Raw genomic sequence first — 23,066 nt, 5'->3', positions numbered from 1 at the left:
TAGTTTATGTTGCTGTTATGTACATATTACTCTATATTTATTTATACTTCTATGACCACGGACATTATAAACGAACTTAACTGTAAACCCCAGCCTTACTAAGAACTCCCCAGTTCTTACCCCTTACACCTCTACAGATGGACACGGGAGTCCTATTCTACGAGATTGATCCACCATACATCCACGAGGACCCGGTGCGTGGCGAGTATTACATCTACTATGTGGTACCTCGTATCCGTAATTATGTAGTTCGTAGTAGACCTTTCCAGTACCCTATTAGGACAGCATACTTTAATCTTGATGCACCCTATGACTTTCCTTTATCTTGGTTACACCCCGGCGGACCTGGGATACCTCATCCTGAGGAGCAGATGCCACCTCCACCTGACTATCCTCCTCCACCTGAACCTTCTCTACATGATGAGCCTATACCTGCCCAGCTTATCCATGAGGCACCTCCTGCACCTTTTGTCCTTGATGAGTGGGGTGTTCCTGTGTTGCCACCCGAGCTTGATCCTTTACCTGAGCCGATCGAGCCTCTTGTCTTTGATGAGCAGCAGGGACATGAGTATGATCAGATCATGGAGGCGCCACTTCCTTCTCCAGACTGTATTTTGTTTGGTAGCTATCCTTTTATGGTTCCTGTGGCCAGCAGTGGTTCCTCTGCTATCACTCCAGCAGAAGAAGAGGACGAGGAAGAAGAAGATCCAGAGGAAGATCCTAACTTCATAGTTATCTCCTCTGACAGCGATGACGATGAGCTAGGCGAGGCGCCAGCAGGCGAGCATCACCATTCGCCCGGTGATTTTCCGTGAGGTACTCTAGACCAGGATTGAGCAGACTTTTTGAGACGCCTAGTCTAACTTCAGTACATTAGAGTGTCTCCCTCACTTTTGTTAGCATGATTAGAGGGAATAGGCATATCATAGAGTTAGGCTAGCCTGGGTGCCAGCTTAGGGGCTTTTGGTTAGGCCAGGCCCTGGGGCGTCTTATGTACATATATGTATATACTATATGAGTCACTGACTTAGGGGTGCTGTACCATAGCTCTATGCTTATATAACTGAGCCACTTCTGTAACATGATGTATATTATAGTGTGTTGTTCCATATTCTGTTATCTTTTGTCTTATGTATGTGAACGTTTAATTATCCCTTGATATATGGAAGGTATGCGACTTTAAATTATTCTTGTTAAAAAAATTTTACTTGTAAAATTTGCGGGGTTTTAACAACGTACAGGCTTATAATTATTAATTAATAATACAAAAAGGAAAAACAAGTTGGTAACATTCGATTTCTAGTATGATCTAGACATGCTAGAAGTTGGGTCGTTACAATTTGGTATCAGAGCGGTTCTTCCTGTTAGAGCCTGGGGAATGGACTGAATCATGCTTTATTGCATGCTCTGTGGTGTGTCTCATGCTTATAGGGTATCTATGTGATATGTGTTGCATGAATGTCTTTGTGCTTTCATTCTGATAATGTTCACGCCCAACTTGAGGTATTAAGACTAATCACCTTGGTATTGATTGTTCGGTATGAACAGAATCAGGATGCCTCCACGGAGACGTAGCAATCGGGAAGGGTCTACTGTTAATAATCCGCCACGAAACAATGATAATCTGTTTGCTGCGATTCACGCTATGGCTGAGGCTGTGCGTGAAACGGCAACTGCTACTACCCGAGCAGTTAACCGTCTGGGGGAACGTAATTGAGAGCGTAACAATGACCGTAATGGTGAGAATGGTGGGAACGGTGATGGAGATAACATGAATCATGATAGGCCTATGACATTAGCTGCTTTCTTGAAAGTTAATCCACCGAAGTTCAAGGGTACGACTGTAGCAACTGAAGCTGATAATTGGTTCCGAGGCATAGAAAGGTCCTTGAGGGCACAGCATGTCCCGGAAGAACAGTATGTAGAATTTGCTACTTATATGTTGGAAGGGGATGCTCAGCACTGGTGGCAGAGCATTCAATGTTTACTGCAGCAAGATGAGGGTAATATTTTGTGGGATGTTTTCAAAGAAGAGTTCTATAAGAAGTACTTTCTTAGAGCTACTCGTGAGGCAAAGGAGATGGAGTTGATGCAGTTGAAACAGGGAAGTATGTCTGTTGCTGAGTATACAAGGAAGTTTGAAGATTTATGTCGTTTTTCCAAGGTTTGTCAAGGGAATCCAGCAGATTTCAAAGAGTGGAAATGTTTGAAATTTGAAGGGGGACTCCGTGAAGATTTGTTGAACTCAGTGGTTCCATTGGAAATACGGAATTTTGCGGAGTTGGTTAATAAGAGTCAGCTAGTAGAGGACTGTGCTAAGAAGATAGCTGCAGCTTGGATGAATCGCCCAGGATCTTCTTTTCAGAATTATAATCGGTATACAGCTCCTCAGGGAAGGAATTTTAAGCAGGGAACAATGCCTTCACGAAGGTACAATCAGAATAGAAATGTTCATGCACGTCCTACAGGAGGGAATGGAGGAAGAATGAGACAAGATATGGGTAAGCGACCTCAGCAGGCGCAGATGCGACCAGTATGTAGGCAGTGCGGAAAGGAGCATGGAGGTAGACCTTGTCAGCTTACAGGCGTTATCTGTTTTTCTTGTGGTCAGCCTGGACATATGGCTAAGGACTGTCCGAAGAAGCCAGTACAAGGAATAGATAGGCCGCGACAGCAAGGACGTGTGTTTGCTATGACTGCTGATGACGCAATGAAATCAGACTCCCTAATTCAAGGTCAGTGTTATGTCAAATCTCGACTCTTAACTGTACTATATGACTCTGGTGCATCACATTCATTTATTTCTGAGACTGTTGCGCATGAGTTGGGATTAGATTTCACCATGTTAGATTATAATCTAATTGTTCGTACACCCACATCTCAAAATGCCTTGACTAGTCAAGTATGTCAACAGGTGCCTTTTGTTATTGAGGCTAGGACTTTTATACATGACCTGGTTTGTTTGCCTTTGTGTGGTTTAGATATTATCTTAGGTCTAGATTGGTTGTCCAAGCATCATGTTTTTCTTGATTGTTTTAAACGAATTGCTACATTTCCATCATCTGAAATGCACACTGAACCAGTTGAGTCTTGTACTTTCTATTTGAATTCCCTAAGAGTTATTTCTAGTAATAGTGGGTTAGAGGGTTACGTTCTACTATCGGCTAGCTCAGAAACTAATGAACAAGACTTGGAGCAAATCCGAGTGGTGAAGGAGTTTCCTGATGTTTTTCTGGATGATATACCTGAGTTTCCACCTCAGAGAGAGATAGAGTTTAGTATTGATCTGGTTCCTGGAGCCAGACCAATTTCTATAGCACCGTATCGGATGTCACCATTGGAATTAGCAGAGTTAAAGAAGCAGTTGAATGAATTGCTGGGGAAGAAGTTTATTCGTCCAAGTGTATCACCATGGGGAGCTCCAGTGTTACTAGTAAAGAAGAAGGATGGTGGAATGAGGTTATGTGTGGATTATCGGCAATTGAACAAGATCACAATCAAGAACAAGCATCCACTCCCAATGATAGATGATCTGATGGACTAGCTGAGAGGTGCAACAGTATTCTCGAAGATTGATTTGCGGTCAGGTTACCATCAAATCCGGGTGAAGGAATCAGATATACCTAAGACTGCCTTTCGAACTAGGTACGGTCACTATGAGTATACGGTTATGTCCTTTGGACTGACTAATGCTCCTGCTGTATTCATGGATTATATGAATCGCATTTTTCGTCCGTATCTAGATCAGTTTGTGGTAGTCTTTATAGATGATATCCTCATCTATTCCAAGACAGAAGAAGAACATGGAGAGCATTTGAGGATTGTGTTGCAAATATTAAGAGCACGGAAGCTATATGCGAAGTTGTCGAAATGTGAGTTTTAGGCGACAGAAGTGGCATTCTTGGGACATGTGATCACACGAGATGGAATAACTGTAGATCCTTTAAAGATCGAGGCCCTCTATGGAAGAAAGTGTTAATCACCATTATGCTGGTATGACAAGGAGGAAGGCAGGATTTTGGGGCCAGACTTGGTACAAGAAACTACCGAACGGATTAAGCACATTCGAGAGAAGATTCAAACTGCCCAAAGTTGACAAAAGAGCTATGCAGATAATAGGCGTAGGCCCTTAGAATTTAACGAAGATGACCATATCTTCTTAAGAGTGACACCTACGACTGGAATAGGTAGAGCTCTTGTCCTTTTGCACACTGTCACTTGTGCCCCACATTGTCCTTTTGCACACTGTCGGTTCCCGCTAGCGTTGGAATAGGACCATTGTCCTTTTGCACACTGTCACTTGTGCCCCACATTCGCAGGTTTGAAGCTCGTCACAGTCATCCCTTCCTATATCCTACTCGGAATACCACGGACAAGGTTTAGACTTTCCGGATCCCAGGAATACTGCCTTTATTCTAGCTTATACCATGAAGGTTCTAATCTTAGATTAGAAACCCAAGAGAATATACTCCAGCTATCGTCCAATGACTACGTTGAACATCATGTAGATCGCTTTGTGGTTGTCAGGCACGCGACTTTGGCTAAGCGAGTAACGAAGATTGGGTGATTGTCACGGGTCACCCCTTTATTTTGACTTAACTGAATTAAGTACGGGAGTATATCTTGGAGAAGAAGTAGGCGTGAATTGGATAGAAAAATAGTAGTAATTGCATTAATTCATGAAGAACAACAGAGCTCCACACCTTAATCTATGGGGTGTAGAAACTCCACCGTAGAAAATACATAAGTGAAAGGTCTAGGCATGGCCGTGAGGCCAGCCTCCATTGTCTAAGGACTAAACATTCCAAAGATCAAAAGATGGTTCAAAGATCAAAGACTCTAAAATAAATCTCTAAAAGTAGTTTTTATACTAAACTAGTAACCTAGGTTTACAGAAAATGAGTAACTAAGTGCAGATAGTGCAAAAATCCACTTCCGGGGCCCACTTGGTGTGTGCTTGGGCTGAGCATTGAAGCTTTTTCGTTCTTAGGCTGTTCTTAGAGTTAAATGCCAGCTTTGGTGCCAGTTTGGGCGTTTAACTCCAATTCTGGTGCTAGTTTGGGCGTTTTACGCCAAGATATTTTAGGCTGACTTTGAACGCCAGTTTGGGCCATCAAATCGCGGGCAAAGTATAGACTATTATATATTGCTGGAAAGCCCAGGATGTCTACTTTCCAACGCAATTGAGAGCGCACCAATTGGGCTTTTTCTTCTCCAGAAAATCTACTTCAAGTGAAGGGAGGTCAGAATCCAACAACATCTGCAGTCCTTTTTTAGCCTCTGAATCAGATTTTTGCTCAAGTCCCTCAATTTCAGCTAGAAAATTCCTGAAATCATAGAAAAACACACAAACTCATAGTAAAGTCCAGAAATGTGATTTTTGAATAAAAACTAATAAAAATATAATAAAAAGTAATTAAAATATGCTAAAAACTATGTAAAAATAATGCCAAAAAGGGTATAAATTATCCGCTCATCACAACACCAAACTTAAATTGTTGCTTCTCTCCAAGCAACTGAAAACAAAATAGGATAAAAAGAAGAGAATATACAATGAATTCCAAACTTATCAATGAAGATTAGCTTCAATTAGATGAGCGGGACTTGTAGCCTTTTTGCTTTTGAACAGTTTTGGCATCTCACTTTATCCTTTGAAGTTTAGAATGATTGGCATCTATAGGAACTCAGAATTCAGATAGTGTTATTGATTCTCCTAGTTCAGTATGTTGATTCTTGAACACAGTTACTTTATGAGTCTTGGCCGTGACCCTAAGCATTTTATTTTCCAGTATTATCACCGGATACATAAATGCCACAGACACATAACTGGGTGAACCTTTTCAGATTGTGACTCAGCTTTGATAGAGTCCCCAGTTAGAGGTGTCCAGAGCTCTTAAGCACACTTTTTTTTCTTTGGACCACGATTTTAACCGCTCAGTCTCAAGCTTTCACTTGACACCTTCACGCCACAAGCACATGGTTAGGGACAGCTTGGTTTAGCCGCTTAGGCCAGGATTTTATTCCTTTGGGCCCTCCTATCCATTAATGCTCAAAGCCTTGGATTCTTTTTATTCTACCCATGCCTTTTGGTTTAAAGGGCTATTGGCTTTTTCTGCTTGCTTTTTCTTTTTCTTTCTCTTTTTTTTTTCGCCATTTTTTTCTGCAAGCTTTTGTTATTCACTGCTTTTTCTTGCTTCAAGAATCAATTTTATGATTTTTCAGATTATCAAATAATATTTCTCCTTTTTCATTATTCTTTCAAGAGCCAACAATTTTAACATTCATAAACAACAAATTCAAAAATATGCACTGTTCATGCATTCATTCAGAAAACAAAAAGTATTGCCACCACATCAAAATAATTAAACTAATTTCATGATAGAATTCGAAACCATGTACTTCTTATTCTTTTGCAATTAAAATAATTTTCATTTAAAAAAGGTGATGGATTCATAGGACATTCATAGCTTTAAGACATAGACACTAGACACTAATGATCATGTAATAAAGACACAAACATAGATAAGACATAAAGCAACATTTTTGAAAAACAGAAAAATAAAGAACAAGGAAATTAAAGAACGGGTCCACCTTAGTGATATCGGCTAGTTCTTCCTCTTGAAGATCTTATGGAGTGCTTGAGCTCCTCAATATCTCTTCCTTGCCTTTGTTGCTCCTCCCTCATGGCTCTTTGGTCTTCTCTAATTTCATGGAGGAGGATGGAGTGCTCTTGGTGCTCTACCCTTAGTTGTCCCATGTTGGAACTTAATTCTCCTAGGGAGGTGTTGATTTGCTCCCAATAGTTTTGTGGAGGAAAGTGCATCCCTTGAGGCATCTCAGGGATTTCATGATGAGGAATTTCCTCATGCTCTTGTTGAGGTCCATGAGTGGGCTCTCTTGTTTGCTCCGTCCTCTTCTTAGTGATGGGCTTGTCCTCTTCAATGAGGATATCTTCCTCTATGACAACTCCAGCTGAATTGTATAGGTGACAAATGAGATAAGGGAAGGCTAACCTTGCCAAAGTAGAAGACTTGTCCGCCACCTTGTAGAGTTCTAGGGATATGATCTCATGAACTTCTACTTCCTCTCTATTCATGATACTATGGATCATGATGGCCCGGTCTACATCAACTTCAGACCGGTTGCTAGTAGAAATTATAGAGCGTTGGATAAACTCCAACCATCCACTAGCCACGGGCTTGAGGTCAAGCCTTCTTAGTTGAACCGGCTTGCCTCTTGTATCTCTCTTCCATTGAGCGCCTTCCACACAAATGTCCAAGAGGACTTGGTCCAACCTTTGATCAAACTTGACCCTTCTAGTGAAAGGGTGAGGATCTCCTTGCATCATTGGCAAGTTGAATGCTAACCTCACATTTTCTGGACTAAAATCCAAGTAGTTCCTCCGAACCATTGTGAGCCAATTTTTTGGGTTCGGGTTCACACCATGGTCATGGTTTCTAGTGATCCATACATTAGCATAGAACTCTTGAACCATTAAGATCCCGACTTGTTGAATGGGGTTGGTGAGAATTTCCGAACCTCTTCTTCGAATCTCATGTCGGATCTTCGGATATTCACTCTTTTTGAGCTTAAAAGGGACCTCGAGGATCACCTTTTTCTTGGCCACAACTTCATAGAAGTGGTCTTGATGGACCTTTGAGATGAATCTCTCCATCTCCCATGACTCAGAGGTGGAAGCAATTGTCTTCCCTTTCCTTTTTTTAGAGGTTTCTTCGGCCTTAGGTGCCATTAGTAGTTACGGAAAACAAAAAGCTTTAGATTTTTCCACACCAAACTTAGAAGATTTGCTCGTCCTCGAGCAAAAGAAGAAAGAAAAGAGTAGAAGAAGAAGAAATGGAGGAGATGGATGGAGGTGAGTGGTTCGGCCAAGGGGAGAAGAAGTATGTATGTTGTGTGAAATTGAAGGTGGTAAGGAGGGGTATTTATAGGGTAAGGGAGAGAGGGTTTCGGTCATGAAGGGGAGGGTTTGGGAGGAAAATGGTTTGAATTTGAATGGTGAGGTAGGTGGGATTTTATGATAGATGGATGTGAGTAGTGAAGAGAGTATCGAGAAGAGGGTAAGATTTGATAGGTGAATGGTGTTTGGGGAAGAGGTATTGAGGTGATTGGTCAAGGGTGTATGGGGAAGAGTGTTATGGAAAAGTGTGAAGAGGAGAGAAGAAGAAGTGGGGTAGGTGGGGATCCTGTGGGGTCCACAGATCCTGAGGTTTCAAGGAAATTGAGTCCCTGCACCAATCTGGCGTTCAAACGCCCATTTTGTGCCAATTCTAGCGTTTAACGCCAGCTCTGCTACCTTTCCTGGCGTTAAACGCCACTCTGCTGCCCATTTCTGGCGTTAAACGCCAGCCAGATGCCCATTTCTGGCGTTTAACACCAGCCAGATGCCAGACAGCCCTTTTTGGCGTTAAACGCCCATTCTGCTATCCTTACTGGCGTTTCAACGCCAGTAAGCCTGTCCTCCAGGGTTAGCTATTTTTAATGCTGTTTTTTATTCTATTTTTTATTTTTCAGTTGTTTTTGTGACTTCACATGATCATCAACCTAAAGAAAACATAAAATAACAATGGAAAATAAATAAATATGATTAAATAACATTGGGTTGCCTCCCAACAAGCGCTTCTTTAATTTCAATAGCTTGACAGTGAAGCTCCTCGAGAGCTTCACAGAGGCTCAGAGCTTGATGTTGGCCTCCCAACACCAAACTTAGAAGTTGAGTGTGGGGGCTCTATTTGACTCTGTATTGAGAGAAGCTTTCATGCTTCCTCTCCATGGTTACAGAAGAAGATCCTTGAGCCTTAAACACAAGGTGGTCCTCATTCAATTGAAGGACTAGCTTTCCTCTGTCCGCATCAATCACAGCTGTTGCTGTGGCTAGGAAGGGTCTTCCAAGGATGATGGATTCATCTTCATCCTTTCCAATGTCTAGGATTATGAAATCAGCAGGGATGTAAAGGTCTTCAACCTTCACTAAGACATCCTCTACAAGTCCATAAGCCCGTTTCCTTGAATTGTTTGCCATCTCTAGTGAGATTCTTGTAGCTTGCACCTCAATGATCCCTAGTTTCTCCATTACATGGAGGGGCATGAGGTTTGTACTTGACCCCAGGTCACACAGAGCCTTCTTAAAGGTCATGGTGCCTATGGTACAAAGTATTAAGAACTTTCCAGGATCCTGTTTCTTCTGAGGTAATTTCAGTTGAACCAGATCTTTTAGTTCATTGATGAGCAATGGGGTTCATCTTCCCAAGTCTCATTACCAAATAACTTGGCATTCAGCTTCATGATTGCTCCTAGATACTGAGCAACTTACTCTTCAACAATGTCTTCATCCTCTTCAGATGAAGAATACTCATCAGAGCTTATGAATGGCAACAGTAGGTTCAGTGGAATCTCTATGGTCTCTATATGAGCCTCAGATTCCTTTGGTTCCTTATTAGGGAACTACTTGGAGGCCAGTGGACGTCCATTGAGGTCTTCCTCACTGGAAATCTCTGCCTTTTCTTCCTCCTTGCATTCGGCTATGTTGGTTATATTTATGGCCTTGCACTCTCTTTTTGGATTCTCTTCTGTATTTCTTGGGAGAGTACTAGGAGGGAGTTCAGTAACTCTTTTACTCAGCTGACCACTTGTGCCTCCAAATTTCTAATGGAGGACCTTGCTTCAGTCATGAAACTGAGAGTGGTCCTAGATAGATTAGAGACTGCAGTTGCTAAGTCAGAGTGGCTCTGATTAGAATTCTCTGTCTGTTGCTGAGAAGATGATGGAAAAGGTTTGTTATTGCCAAACCGTGCTCTCCCACCATTATTATTACTGAAGCCTTGATTAGGCTTCTGTTGATCATTCCATGAGAGATTAGGATGATTCCTCCATGAAGGATTGTAGGTGTTTCCATAGGATTCTCCCATGTAATTCACCTCTTCCATTCCAGGATTCTCAGGATCATAAGCTTCTTCTTCAGAGGAAGCTTCCTTAGTACTGCCTAATGCAGCTTGTATTCCAGTCAGACTCTGAGAAATCATATTAACTTGCTGAGTCAATATTTTATTCTGAGCCAATATTGCATTCAGAGTTGTCCCATTATTCACAGGGTTCCTTTCAGAAGTGTACACGAACTGGTTATTTGCAACCATTTCAATGAGTTCCTGGGCTTCTGCAGTCGTCTTCTTCAGATGAAGAGATCTACCAGCAGAGTGATCCAATGACATCTTGGATAATTCAGACAGACCATCATAGAATATACATATGATGCTCCATTCTGAAAACATGTCAGAAGGACACCTTCTGATCAATTGCTTGTATCTTTCCTAAGCTTCATAGAGGGATTCACCTTCCTTCTGTCTGAAGGTTTGGACTTCCACTCTAAGCTTGCTCAATTTTTGAGGTGGAAAGAATTTGGCCAAGAAAGCATTGACCAACTTTTTCCAAGAGTTCAGGCTATCTTTAGGTTGTGAGTCCAACCATGTCCTAGCTCTGTCTCTTACAGCAAACGGAAAAAGCATAAGTCTCTAGACCTCAGGATTAACCCCATTGGTCTTAACAGTGTCACAGATTTGCAAGAATTAAGCTAAAAACTGATGATGATCTTCTAATAGAAATCCATGAAACTTGCAATTCTGCTGCATCAGAGAAACTAATTGAGGCTTAAGCTCAAAGTTGTTTGCTCCAATTTCAGGAATTGAGATGCTCCTTCCACAGAAGCCAGAAGAGGGTGAAATAAAGTCACCAAGCATCTTCCTTGCATCTCCACCATTGTTATTGGGTTTTAGGTTCCGGATTAGCTTCAACAAGAATGTCCGTATCCTTGTTCCTGCTCATATGAAAAAGAAGAGAACAGAAAAGAATAGGAATCCTCTATGTCACAGTATAGAGATTCCTTTATGTGAGTAGAAGAATAGAAGAGTAGAATGAAGAAGAGAGAAGATGAAGAATTCGAACACATAGAGGGAGAGAGGGTTTGAATTATAAGAAGAAGAGAAGTGTTAGTAAATAAATAAATAGAAAGAGATGAGGGAGAGAGAATTCGAATTTTAAATTAAAATAAAAGAAAAATATTTTTGTTTTTATTTTAAATATTGGTTAGTATTCGAAAATTAAGGGAAGAATTAAAATAAAATTTGAAAAAGATAAGAAATAGTAATTAATTTATTTAGTTTTCAAATTTCAGATAAAAGATATGATTGAAATAGAAAACTTTTAAAATCAAACAAAAAGTCAAGTAGTTAATTGAAAAGGATTTGAAAATCAATTTTGAAAAGATAAGAAGTTAGAAAAGATTTTGAAATTAAATTTTGAAAAAGATATGATTGAAGGATATGATTGAAAATCATTTTGAAAAAGATTTGAATTGGAAATTAAAAAGATTTGATTTTGAAAATTAAAGTTGATTACTTGACTAACAAGAAACTAAAAGATATGATTCTAGAATTTAAAGTTTGAACCTTTCTTAATAGGCAAGTAACAACTTGAAAATTTTTAAATCAAAACATTAAATGTTAGCATTAATTTTGAAAATATGAAATAAAAATAAGAAAAAGATTTTGAAAATCAAATTTTTAGAATTTTCGAAAATATTGAAAAAATGAAAAAGATTTTGTTTTTGAAAAAGATTTGAGAAAGATAGAATTTTTAATTTGAAATTTTGACTTGACTAGTAAGAAATAACTAAATTTTAAAATTTTATGACTAAATCAATTCAAATTTTCGAAATTTATGAGTGAAATAAGGGAAAGATATTTTTTTGATTTTTGAATTTTTAATGAGGAAAGAGAAAAACATAAAAATGACACGAAACACAAGAATTTAAGATTGAAATTAATAATGCATGCAAGAACACTTTGAATGTCAAGATGAACACCAAGAACACTTTGAAGATCATGATGAATATCAAGAACATATTTTTGAAAAGTTTTAAGAAAAGAAAAACATGCAAGACACCAAACTTAAAAACTTTTAAACCTTAAACACTAACAATTCAAAAATGCATATGAAAAACAAGAAAAGACACCAAATAAGAAAATATAAAGATCAAACAAAGAAATTCATCAAGAACAACTTGAAGATCATGAAGAACAAAACTCAATGCATGAATTTTTCGAAAATAAGAAAAATGCAATTGACACCAAACTTAAAATTTGACACTAGACTCAAACAAGAAACACAAAATTTTTGGTTTTTTTTTATTTTATGAAATTTTTTTTGTATTTTTTGAAAATTAATTGGAAAAAGAGAAAATAAATAAATTCAAAATATTTAATAGGAATTCTAGGAATCATGCAATGTGAGTCTAAAGCTTCAGTCTAAAAAGATTAGACATGGCTAGCCAAGCTTCAGTAGGACATTACATACAACAGCTAAATTGATGAGAAAGACAAAGAAGCTCTTCTAAGGATAAGTGAAACCTCGGTCCAAAAGATTAGACATGGCTTAACACCTAGTCAGGATTCAACATATCTCATGAAACTCTAGAATTCATCTTTAAAAATTCTGAAGAACATATATTTTTATTATTATTAATTTTTTTCTTTTTGAATTTTTCGAAAATAAAAAGCTTAAAATTAAAATAAAATTACCTAATCTGAGCAACAAGATGAACCGTCAGTTGTCCAAACTCGAACAATCTCCGGCAACGGCGCCAAAAACTTGGTGCACAAAATTGTGATCTTAACTGCGCCAACAACTTGGTACGCACGATCCTAATCTCAACTCTTTTTCACAACTCCGCACAACATACCAGCAAGTGCACTGGGTCGTCCAAGTAATAAACCTTACGTGAGTAAGGGTCGATCCCACGGAGATTGTCGGCTTGAAGCAAGCTATGGTCATCCTCATAAATCTCAATCAGGCAGATTCAAATGGTTATAAGGTTTTGATAATTAAAAGCTAAATAAAATATAAAATAGGATAGAAATACTTATGTAATTCATAGGTAGGAATTTCAGATAAGCGTCTAGAGATGCTTTGTTGCTTCAGAACCTCTGCTTTCCTATTGCCTTCTTCCAACCATGCGTTACCTCCTTCCATGTCAAGCTGTATGATCCTCTCGGATGAAAACAAATCCATCTGCGCTGTCACCGCATGGCTAATCATCTGTCGGTTCCCGCTAGCGTCGAAATAGGACCATTGTCCTTTTGCACACTGTCACTTGTGCCCCACATTCGTAGGTTTGAAGCTCGTCACAATCATTACTTCTCAGATCCTACTCGGAATACCACAGACAAGGTTAGACTTTTCAGATCCTGGATCCTACTCGGAGTACCACAGACAAGGTTTAGACTTTTCGGATCCCAGGAATGCTGCCTTTATTCTAGCCTATACCACGAAGGTTCTAATCTTAGATTAGAAACCTAAAAGAATATACTCCAGCTGTCGTCTAATGACTACGTTGAACATCATGTAGATCGCTTTGTGGTTGTTAGGCAAGCGACTTTGGCTAAGCGAGTAACGAAGATTGGGTGATTGTCACAGGTCACCCCTTCATTCTGACTTAACTGAATTAAGTACAAAAGTATATCTTGGAGAAGAAGTAGGCGTGAATTGGATAGAAAAACAGTAGTAATTTCATTAATTCATGAAGAACAACAAAGCTCCACACCTTAATCTATGGGGTGTAGAAACTCTACCGTAGAAAATACATAAGTAAAAGGTCTAGGCATGGCTGTGAGGCCAGCCTCCATTGTCTAAGGACTAAACGTTCCAAAGATCAAAAGATGGTTCAAAGATCAAAGACTCTAAAATAAATATCTAAAAGTAGTTTTTATACTAAACACTACAAGAAAAAGCAATATTTGTAACAAAAAAAATTGTTACAAAAGACTAGAATTTTGAAACAAAAGAAATTTGTAACAAAAAAAAGGCCTGTTGCAGTATGTCCCGTTACAAAAAGTTTTTGTAAAAAAAAAATGAAACTGTTACCATACAAAGTAATATTTTATAACAAATTATTTTGATACAAAAATGAAAATTTATAATCCTTGACTCTTCTAACATGTTTCCGTCAATATAAAGCCTAGCATGTTGCCGTCAATTTTGTACCCCTGCAACATAAACAACAAAAACCAAAATTAAAAACAACACATAACCCTATCTTCGTTCAAGTGAAAATTAAAATAGAAGTTAAAATTAACTAATTATTTGAGAATCTATTCTCAAAGTTTAAAACCAACTAATCAAGGATACAAATTATCAAGAATTGACAATTCAATATATAAAATGGGGGCTAATTAATAATCGTTCAATCACAAATATACTTGACCTATTTTTCATGCTTTTACGCGCACAAATTTTCATACAAGAAAATTGAGATTCAGGTCAAAACACAAGAACAAGAATATGTAGAACAACCAAAAGAAACCAAATTTAATCCAAATTTAAAGCAGCATAATATAGGAAAAAGATGCAAAGCTTCACAGTGCACACTTAATAAAGGAAAAGAAAGCTAAGAAACACATAAGTCAACATGTTTGCAATATCAAAGTCCTTTCAAGTAAACAAATAATGTAAATTATCCCCCTCCCTTAAACAAAAGCTTTTTATCACTTGGTGCAAAGCAGCCAAGGGAATGGTTGACAGAAACATAAATGAGAATGGGAATAAGAATAAGACAAACCACAAAATTTGATTCTTCTCATATTTTTACTTCATAAAGAAACATAATCATACTATAAAGTTTCATAAGACAGATTTGACTTGTGATCACAACAAAATCGATCATCTCACAATTATAACAATATATAATATATACTGATTACTTATCCAGTAACTTAATAATAAATTTGAAGTTTAAGATCATCTATCTTCAGAATTAGGACAGAAGAAAAAGAGAAACTCTGAACATAATGGGCCTTGAGAATCTGAGCACAACGCATTATTACTATAAGGTGCCTTAATGTTCTTGAGGTCAAGGTTCAACTCACTCCTCACTAACATAAAGAGCTTTTGAAGAGGTTCGTCATCGGTCCTACGAACTGGAATTTCCATATATTCAGCAGCCTTTATGAAGACATCCATGACTTTGCTGTATCACACAGTAGCCGCAGATATTAAAAAGACAAAAGCACAGAAACAAAAAGAGAAGTTTCAACTTCAAGGAAACAAGATAACAAATAATTTACAAGGAAAGGAAAGAAAAGGAAGGCATGATATTATCAAATACCATTATCCTTATATATAACTAATATCATGCAAATTGATCAACTAAAAGAACTTATTGCTTCACTGTTTTCTCATCTATTTGACAATTGTTTCAATTAACTTTTTCAGCAACATTACAGTACAATTCAGTCTGGTAAGTCAGCATCGAAAGGGATTTAAATTTTAAAATATAATCTAGTTTTACACAAGCAGTCATTTACTAATTAACATGATCTTTCTTATTGAAACTTCAAGCTAACTTAAAAAATATAATAAATTTCCATGAAAAGAAAAAGATAATAAATTGAGCAGCCAATATCTTATAGCATATAATAATGTGCAGTCTTACACACCAACACAGGATAAGCTACGGATCGATAGCCAGATGGAGCTTAACTAGCACAAAGTATGAGTTTACTTGGGAGCCAAAGAAGGCTTCATAAGGTAATAGACTAATAGTAAGTGGACAGTGTTTGATGCATCACATAGTTGCCGGTATACTTCAATGATCTAGAGAGATAAATTACAGCAATAACCAATGGCAAGAGAAACTTGAAATTAAAATGGGAAAGGAAGGGAAGATACAATACAACAAACTGGAGAGATAATACAATAGTAAATATTCCAACCCCAGGATGGAAGATACAATACAACCAACTGCAGTTAACTTGAAGTGATAATTCCAAATCTAATAATCTAGTATTCCAGTACCAACACAAAACACACTCCTAATTCTATACAACTCAGTAGCTAAAAACGAAACCAACTTCAAATTTTATGGAAGCTCCATAAAGCTACCCTGCCACTGACAGCTAAAAACATAATCACCTCATAACAAATATTTATAGTTAGCTAGTTATAAAACAAATTAAAAGGAAATCAATGACAACAATATTCCCAGAAATTAAAGAAAATTAAAATTAGAGGGGAGAACGCCCTTACTGGCAGTGGATCCCGGTGAGGCAGCACTATCCGGAGACAGGGGCTCAATGACACAACCCTTAACAGCAGCGACGACGGTGACTCCACGAACGGAGACTGGGCGCAGCAGCGCGAACAGCGACTCCTCCTTCTTCCTTGGTCTTCCTCCCTCCATGCGTCTGTCTCTCCTGCGCGTCCTCAGCATCGTCCGTGATGGAAGATGCGACGCGGTGGAAGCTGGCAATGGCCCGCTCGCGATGAAGACGACGACGGCAGCGGCTTCCCTCGGTGACAGCAGAACATGAACTGACGGCGATGATGGAGGCACAGCGATGCTCCTTCCTCGCTCAGCTCTTCCTCTCGCTCAACGTCTCCCCCTTCCTGACGGCGACATGACGGCACGGCGACAGTGATGCCCGCTGGCGCCATCCTCCCTCTTCCCCCTCTCCTTCTCTTGCTCTTTGATTTCAGCTTTCCCCTTTCTTTTCCTTTCTTTCCCTCTCCATTCTTCCCTTTCTCTTGTTGTGTGTGTGCATTTTTGTGTTGTGTGTGTGCGTTTTGTATTTGAGGAAAGGGGTGTGCGGCTGGGAGGGTTTAGGGTTAGGATGAGTGAGGGTGAGTAAGTGAGTGTGGGTAGGGTTAGGATAAAATTGGGGTTAAATTTTTTAATTTGAAAATTAGGATTTGTTTTGGAGAAAAATATAAAATTAGTGATTTTTAAATAAATTGAGAATTGATTTTAATTAAATTAGGATATAGAGTATTAAATATTTATGAAAATTATATAAATTTTAATTAATTTTAAATTCAAAATTTCATCACTTTGATTTAATTACTTTTTGATAAATAATTTTTAAAAATAAAATTGTGAATAATTATAATAAATCACAAATAATTTATTATTTATTTTTTAACAATCAGAAATTTTACAAGCTTAATAATGAGTGTTAGGTTATGGTGGGTTTAAGATTTTAGTAAAGAAAAAGAAAAAATTAGAACTCTATATTTTGTTTTTAAGGAAGTTTTTTAAAAATTTATTTAAATATAAAATATGTTAAAGTTTAGAGTGGTAATGAAACAAAAAATAATATTTATTATAAATTTATTTTAAGTAAGAGAAGGAGGGTGATCTAGTGAACAATTTTACCTTCTGCAATAAGACAGTGTGACCTTGAGTGCGAGAAGTGGAGCTGTGAAGATAGTGAGAGTGGACGAGGACAGCGAACAGTAGAATGGAGAGTGAAAGTGAGGGGTTAGAATTAAGATTTTTACTTTTTACATTTGTTTGTATTTTTCAATTTTAACTATTTTTATTTATGTTTAACAATTAATTCTTTTAATTTAAAAAAATTAATTTTTAGTCAACATTTAAGACTTGATTATTAGTAAAAATTATATATTAGTTTTATAAAAAAATATAAAATAATATATACCATTTTTAAAGATTGATCATTTAATCTTTAATTTTTTATAAAAATAATTAATTAATACAAATAATATTCTAAAAATTAAATTTTTAAAATAAAAAAATTATTTTAAAGATTTAATATTTTAAAATAATTTTTAGTTAGAAAAATTCATGTATTTTGTGACAAATAAATAATTTGTTACAAACAATATTGAATTTTGTGACAGATTAATTTTTTGTTTCAAAATAATTAGAGTTTTTGAAACAAATGGATATTTTGTTACAAAATATTTTAAATTTTTACAACAACTTCATCTTTTGTTACAAAATATTATAAAATTTTGCAACAAAACACCGGTTTGTTACAAAAACCAATATAATTTGTAACAACAAAATTAAATCGTTACAAAATAACAAAATATTTTGTAACAAATTATTTTGTTGTTACAAAATATTATTATTATGTAACAATTACTAATTTTTGTTACAAAAAATTTTTTTTTGTAACAATTTTAAATTTGTTACAAAATTTTTGTTACAAATGTTCCATTTTCTTGTAGTGAAACTAGTAACCTAGGTTTACAGAAAATGAGTAACTAAGTGCAGATAGTGTAGAAATCCACTTCCGGGGAACACTTGGTGTGTGCTTGGGCTGAGCATTGAAGCTTTTTCGTGCTTAGGCTGTTCCTGGAGTTAAACGCCAGCTTTGGTGCCAGTTTGGGCGTTTTACGCCAAGATATTTTAGGCTGACTTTAAACACCAGTTTGGGCCATCAAATCTTGAGCAAAGTATGGACTATTATGTATTGCTGAAAAGCCTAGGATTTCTACTTTCCAACGCAATTGAGAGTGCGCCAATTAGGCTTCTGTAGCTCCAGAAAATCCACTTCGAGTGCAAGGAGGTCAGAATCCAACAGCATCTACAGTCCTTTTTCAGCCTCTGAATTAGATTTTTGCTCAGGTCCCTCAATTTCAGCCAGAAAATACCTGAAATCATAGAAAAAATACAAAAACTCATAGTAAAGTCCAGAAATGTGATTTTTGTATAAAAACTAATAAAAATATAATAAAAAGTAATTAAAACATGCTAAAAACAATGTAAAAACAATGTCAAAAAGGGTATAAATTATCCGCTCATTACCTCCCCTTTTTCTTACAATCGATCTTCAATGGCAAAAGTGAAGAAGTGGATGATGATGAGAAACCGTGTTGTTGTTTGATCATGTGTGTATTTTTATTTTCATTTTGAAGAATCAAAAGTGGTAAGAAAACAAGAAAAGTGAGAGATGTTTGCTGCATGTATATGTACGAATTTGCAATAGAGATTTTCAGTTGATGTTTAATCTCCTGAAGAACCTCTGCATTAACAGAAGAACATAGCTAATAACAAAGTCATTAAAGAAAGATTGAAATTAACAATATAAATATAGATCCATGATGTTAAAGTAAAAAAGTTGGAGACACTTCAACGAATTCCAGCAAAAAGTATATGTGTCATGTGTAATGAGTAATCCATATTAATTATGAGAAGTGTGAAGTGGGAGAGATAGAGAGAGAAATTTATTACATGACAAATACTTTTTTCGTTCTAAAGTTTGATTTGAAGTGATCTTTCAATCAAGTAATTGGAAATTTATTCTAAGATTTAATTAAGTTATATGTTCGTACAGTATTATCAAAATTTTAATACAAAATCTCTGTAGTGTAAAATTTTATAATTATATTCTCATGTTATATAAATTTTCTATTAGATTCCTAACAAGTGCCAATAGGTGCTGTTAAAGAGAAAAAGAAACATTCGTAGAAAATGCAAGATACTTGCTGGTTAATAGCTCCCTTTCAGTGCAATGGCAAGGCATGGCAGTTAAACTCTGCACGTAGCCAACACCTTTATATAGTAGTAGAGAAGTTGATTTAAATAGTTAATAGCTCCCTTTCTGTAATTCACTTCTTTTAATGCACCATTTTCTTAAACTCCTGTTGATTCATTTGCTTTGAGCAATAGTCATAACACAGTCCTGATGTAGCTCTACATATCTAATTCAATATACTTGCTGGTTACAGAGGGCAGAGTCTATTGATTTAACTTTGTTAGCATTCATTATATAACAAGTATATGGTCATGGTTGGATTGATTATTTAGTATTTACTCTTGTTTTTATTGTATTATTAATTAAATAATCTTATATGGAATCCTAAACTAATCTAGTTTTAATTAGTATGCAAGTTCTGGGACATTAACGATAATAATATCTGGACTAATCTAGTTTTAATTATTAGGATGCAAGTTTTTGGACCTTGTCGATAATAATTTCCTGATTGCATTGACTATGGCTAACTAGAAGGAATGATACTTTCAATTTGATCTTTTCAAACGGTCACATCTCAAGTTGATAAGATCTAATCGTAAATGCATTTTATATTGAGAATAATATCTCTTAAATAAGGTGACAGTATCAATTTGAAAGTAACACAAAGATCAAATTAAAAGGAAATTAAGCATTGAATCTTGCTGGCGTAACAGAAAGCAATAGAGTTATTGAATAAAGTGGCTTTATTTACATAATACTTTCATGCTGGTCCATCACAAATTTGTTTGGATAATTGGATTTGGTCATGCTCTTATATTGTAAGATCAATAATTGCAACTGGATTCGAAGCAAATTCATAGACAAACTTTTTGTGCTTGAAGTCTCCATTAATTAATTCTTGAATGATGGATCAGGCATGGTTCTAAACAAAGCATCTTGATGAGAAGCTTGTGTATTCATTCATTTTCTTAGAATAGGGAGAAAAAATTGAAAAAAAAATTGAAATTGCTAGAATGGTTTCATATTATAACATAAACTAAACTTCTAATTTTTAAATTATTTTTATGCAACATAATCAGTGATAAAATAGTTATAATTCTTATCATATAAAATCATTACTGAATACTATTGGCATTTTCTTTTCTTTTATGATTTATATCATTTGTTGGGTTTTGTTGTATACTGTGAATTTTCTTTCATGAAGATGCCGCTTTGTTTAGTGATAAAAGAGTAATGAACTAATGATGGTCCATGAGAAGCAGATTTAAATGTATTTAACCGAATAATGTTTTCAATGCTTTAATCATGGATTCTTTGTTTTTTAGAAAATATTATCCATATCACTTTTCAGACAATATTCTTAAATGAGGGGTTAATAATTTATTTTTTTTACTGAACTAATTTATTCTATTTACACGGTCGAAGACAGGACAGGGGAACTATAATATGACTTTCTTATAAGCATACAAGGCATAATATATCTACAATTTTAAGATCATATCCTCTATCTGTTATAATTGTTAACCTAGCTTTTTTTTAATTGTCTTTTAATTCTAACTTTCAATCCTGTTATGTCTTCCATTTCTAAGATATTTTGAAGATTTTATTCACTGTACATTATGATTTTTTAGTCATATTCATTGACTTATTTATTTTTAAAATTTAACATTTAATCTTGTTTTCTTTTTCAATTTTTAAGGAAGCTTTTCTTTGTCTTTTCATTTTTTGGACTTGGAACCAGCAATTCTTTCTACCAGTAATCTTTTAAGAAAGCACAGAATTTTGCAATGAGTAAGCCTCCTTCCCAATACTTTTCGTGTGCTTCATGTTATCCGGGATGCAAGTAACTTTGTTTCTGTTTTCATTTTGAGTTATTCCGTCGTTCCCTACATAGTTTTGCTTGTAATATATTGTCGATTTTATTACGTATGGTACTCTCTCATATCATAATTGTGATAGACTGTTATTGGTTCTCCTAACACACACCCCATTTTTTTTAGTTCCATGTCTTTTTTTACTAATTATCTATTTGTATGTGCTAATTCATTTATTTAGACATTGATAAGAGCTGGATTACAAAGCCACGGGATAGTGTAGAATATAAGGATAGACAAAATAGATTCCTTGACTTTGCATTTGACAATGCATCATCCGATGGGATGATACATTGTCCATGCCCACTGTGTGGGTTTCGGTTTTTCCAAACTAGAGAAGCTGCATACGATCATCTTCTGATGAAACCATTTCCCCCTTATTATACCTTTTGGTTACATCACGGTGAGAAGATCGTAGATGAGAGGCTCAGCGGTAGGGAAGAACTAGATCCCACTATAAATTCAGGAGATCAAATACGTGACATGATCCACGACGCATTCAATTTTCTGGGACTGCAGAGTGAGGATGAAGATTCTATGGATGGGCATGCTGGAGATGTTGCGGATGGGTTACCGTACTTATCTGATGAACCTAGCCACGAGGCTCGTGCCTTTCAAGACTTGCTTAAGGACGGCGAGCAGGAATTATATCCGGGATGTTCTAGATTCTCGAAGCTGTCTTTCCTGGTGAGGCTGTACCATATAAAGTGCATGTGCGGACTGAGCAACAAGTCTTTTGGACTGATTCTAGAGCTATTGGGGGATGCCTTTGAGCATGCACAGATTCTGAAGACCTTGCACGATGCCAAGAGGATCATAAGGAAGCTAGGTATTGAGTACAAGAAGATAGATGCATGTCCGAATGACTGCATGCTATACCAGGGTTCCGACCACGACCTTTCTATATGCAAACGGTGTGGAGCATCCAGGTGGAAGCAAAAGACCAGGAAGAATTCTTTAGTAAGGATCAACGACGTTGTCAAGAAGAATGGTAAACCTCAGGCGGCAAAAGTTTTTCGTTTTTTTCCTCTGATTCCACGGTTGCAACGATTATTCATGTCCAGCAAGACAGCTGTGGACATGTTGTGGCACAAGAGAGGCACCAACTCTGACAGTTTCTTGAGGCATCCCAGAGACGGCGATGGTTGGAAAGTATTTGACATGAGATATACTGACTTTTCTAGTGATCCGCGCAGTGTTCGCTTAGCCTTGGCCAGTGATGGCTTTAATCCTTATGGAAACCTCAGTTCAAAGTACTCAATATGGCCAGTGATTCTTATTCCATATAACTTACCCGCATGAATTTGCATGAAAGAAACCAACTTTATACTCTCTATGATTATTCCCGGTCCTAAAATGCCTGGCAATGACATAGATGTATACCTATAGTCCCTGATTGATGAGTTGAAGCAGTTGTGGGCCGGTGTTGATACCTACGATGCCAGTGAGAAGAAAACATTCAAGATGCATGCGGCGTTGATAATTGGACTGGCAGGGATGTCCTGAGATAATTGGAGGGTGTGCCCATCTCACAGGGAAAGGTGCAAGCGGTGGGCGGTAAAAGAAGACGCGGACAGCAGACCGTGTTGTAAGACGAGTCACCCTAGAAGAAGAGGAGTGTATTCTTTGATCTGCCATATTGGGAGAACAACGAATTACGTCATAACGTAGACGTCATGCACATAGAGAAGAATGTGCGACAACATTGTATTCACCATGTTGAACGAGAGCGGTAAATCCAAAGACCACCTAAAAGCTCGTAAAGATCTCCAGTTGATGGGAATCAGGCACGATATGTGGCCACTTGAAGGTGGAAAGTATCCCACTGCAGTCTTTACCATGTCGAACCCACAAAAGGATGTCTTTCTTAGGACCATCAAGAATGTGGTCATTCCAGACGGGT

General features: G+C 36.9%; 1 protein-coding gene across 1 annotated transcript; it reads left to right on the top strand.

The window, feature by feature from the left end:
• The first annotated feature begins 3,670 nt into the window (after positions 1–3,670).
• Positions 3,671–22,669, top strand: LOC148580508 (uncharacterized). Its single transcript, XM_088492253.1, has 3 exons — positions 3,671–3,872; positions 21,345–22,432; positions 22,553–22,669. Exons 1-3 carry the CDS (start codon positions 3,671–3,673, stop codon positions 22,667–22,669), a joined length of 1,407 nt encoding a protein of 468 aa, XP_088348379.1.
• The last annotated feature ends 397 nt before the right edge of the window (positions 22,670–23,066 follow it).

This window comes from Arachis ipaensis, chromosome B10, assembly GCF_059453495.1.
Source record: "Arachis ipaensis isolate K30076 ecotype BB chromosome B10, ASM5945349v1, whole genome shotgun sequence".
NCBI lineage: Eukaryota > Viridiplantae > Streptophyta > Magnoliopsida > Fabales > Fabaceae > Arachis > Arachis ipaensis.
Note: the sequence above shows the minus strand (reverse complement) of the source record. Positions and strands in the feature narration are given on the sequence as shown.

Coding starts and splice junctions, on each gene's coding strand:
- LOC148580508 (XM_088492253.1), top strand. CDS start 3,671: ATGTCCTTTGGACTGACTAATGCTCCTGCTGTATTCATGGATTATATG. Junction 3,873..21,344: donor ATATGCGAAGTTGTCGAAAT/GTGAGTTTTAGG, acceptor TCATTTATTTAG/ACATTGATAAGAGCTGGATT. Junction 22,433..22,552: donor CAAAGTACTCAATATGGCCA/GTGATTCTTATT, acceptor GTATACCTATAG/TCCCTGATTGATGAGTTGAA.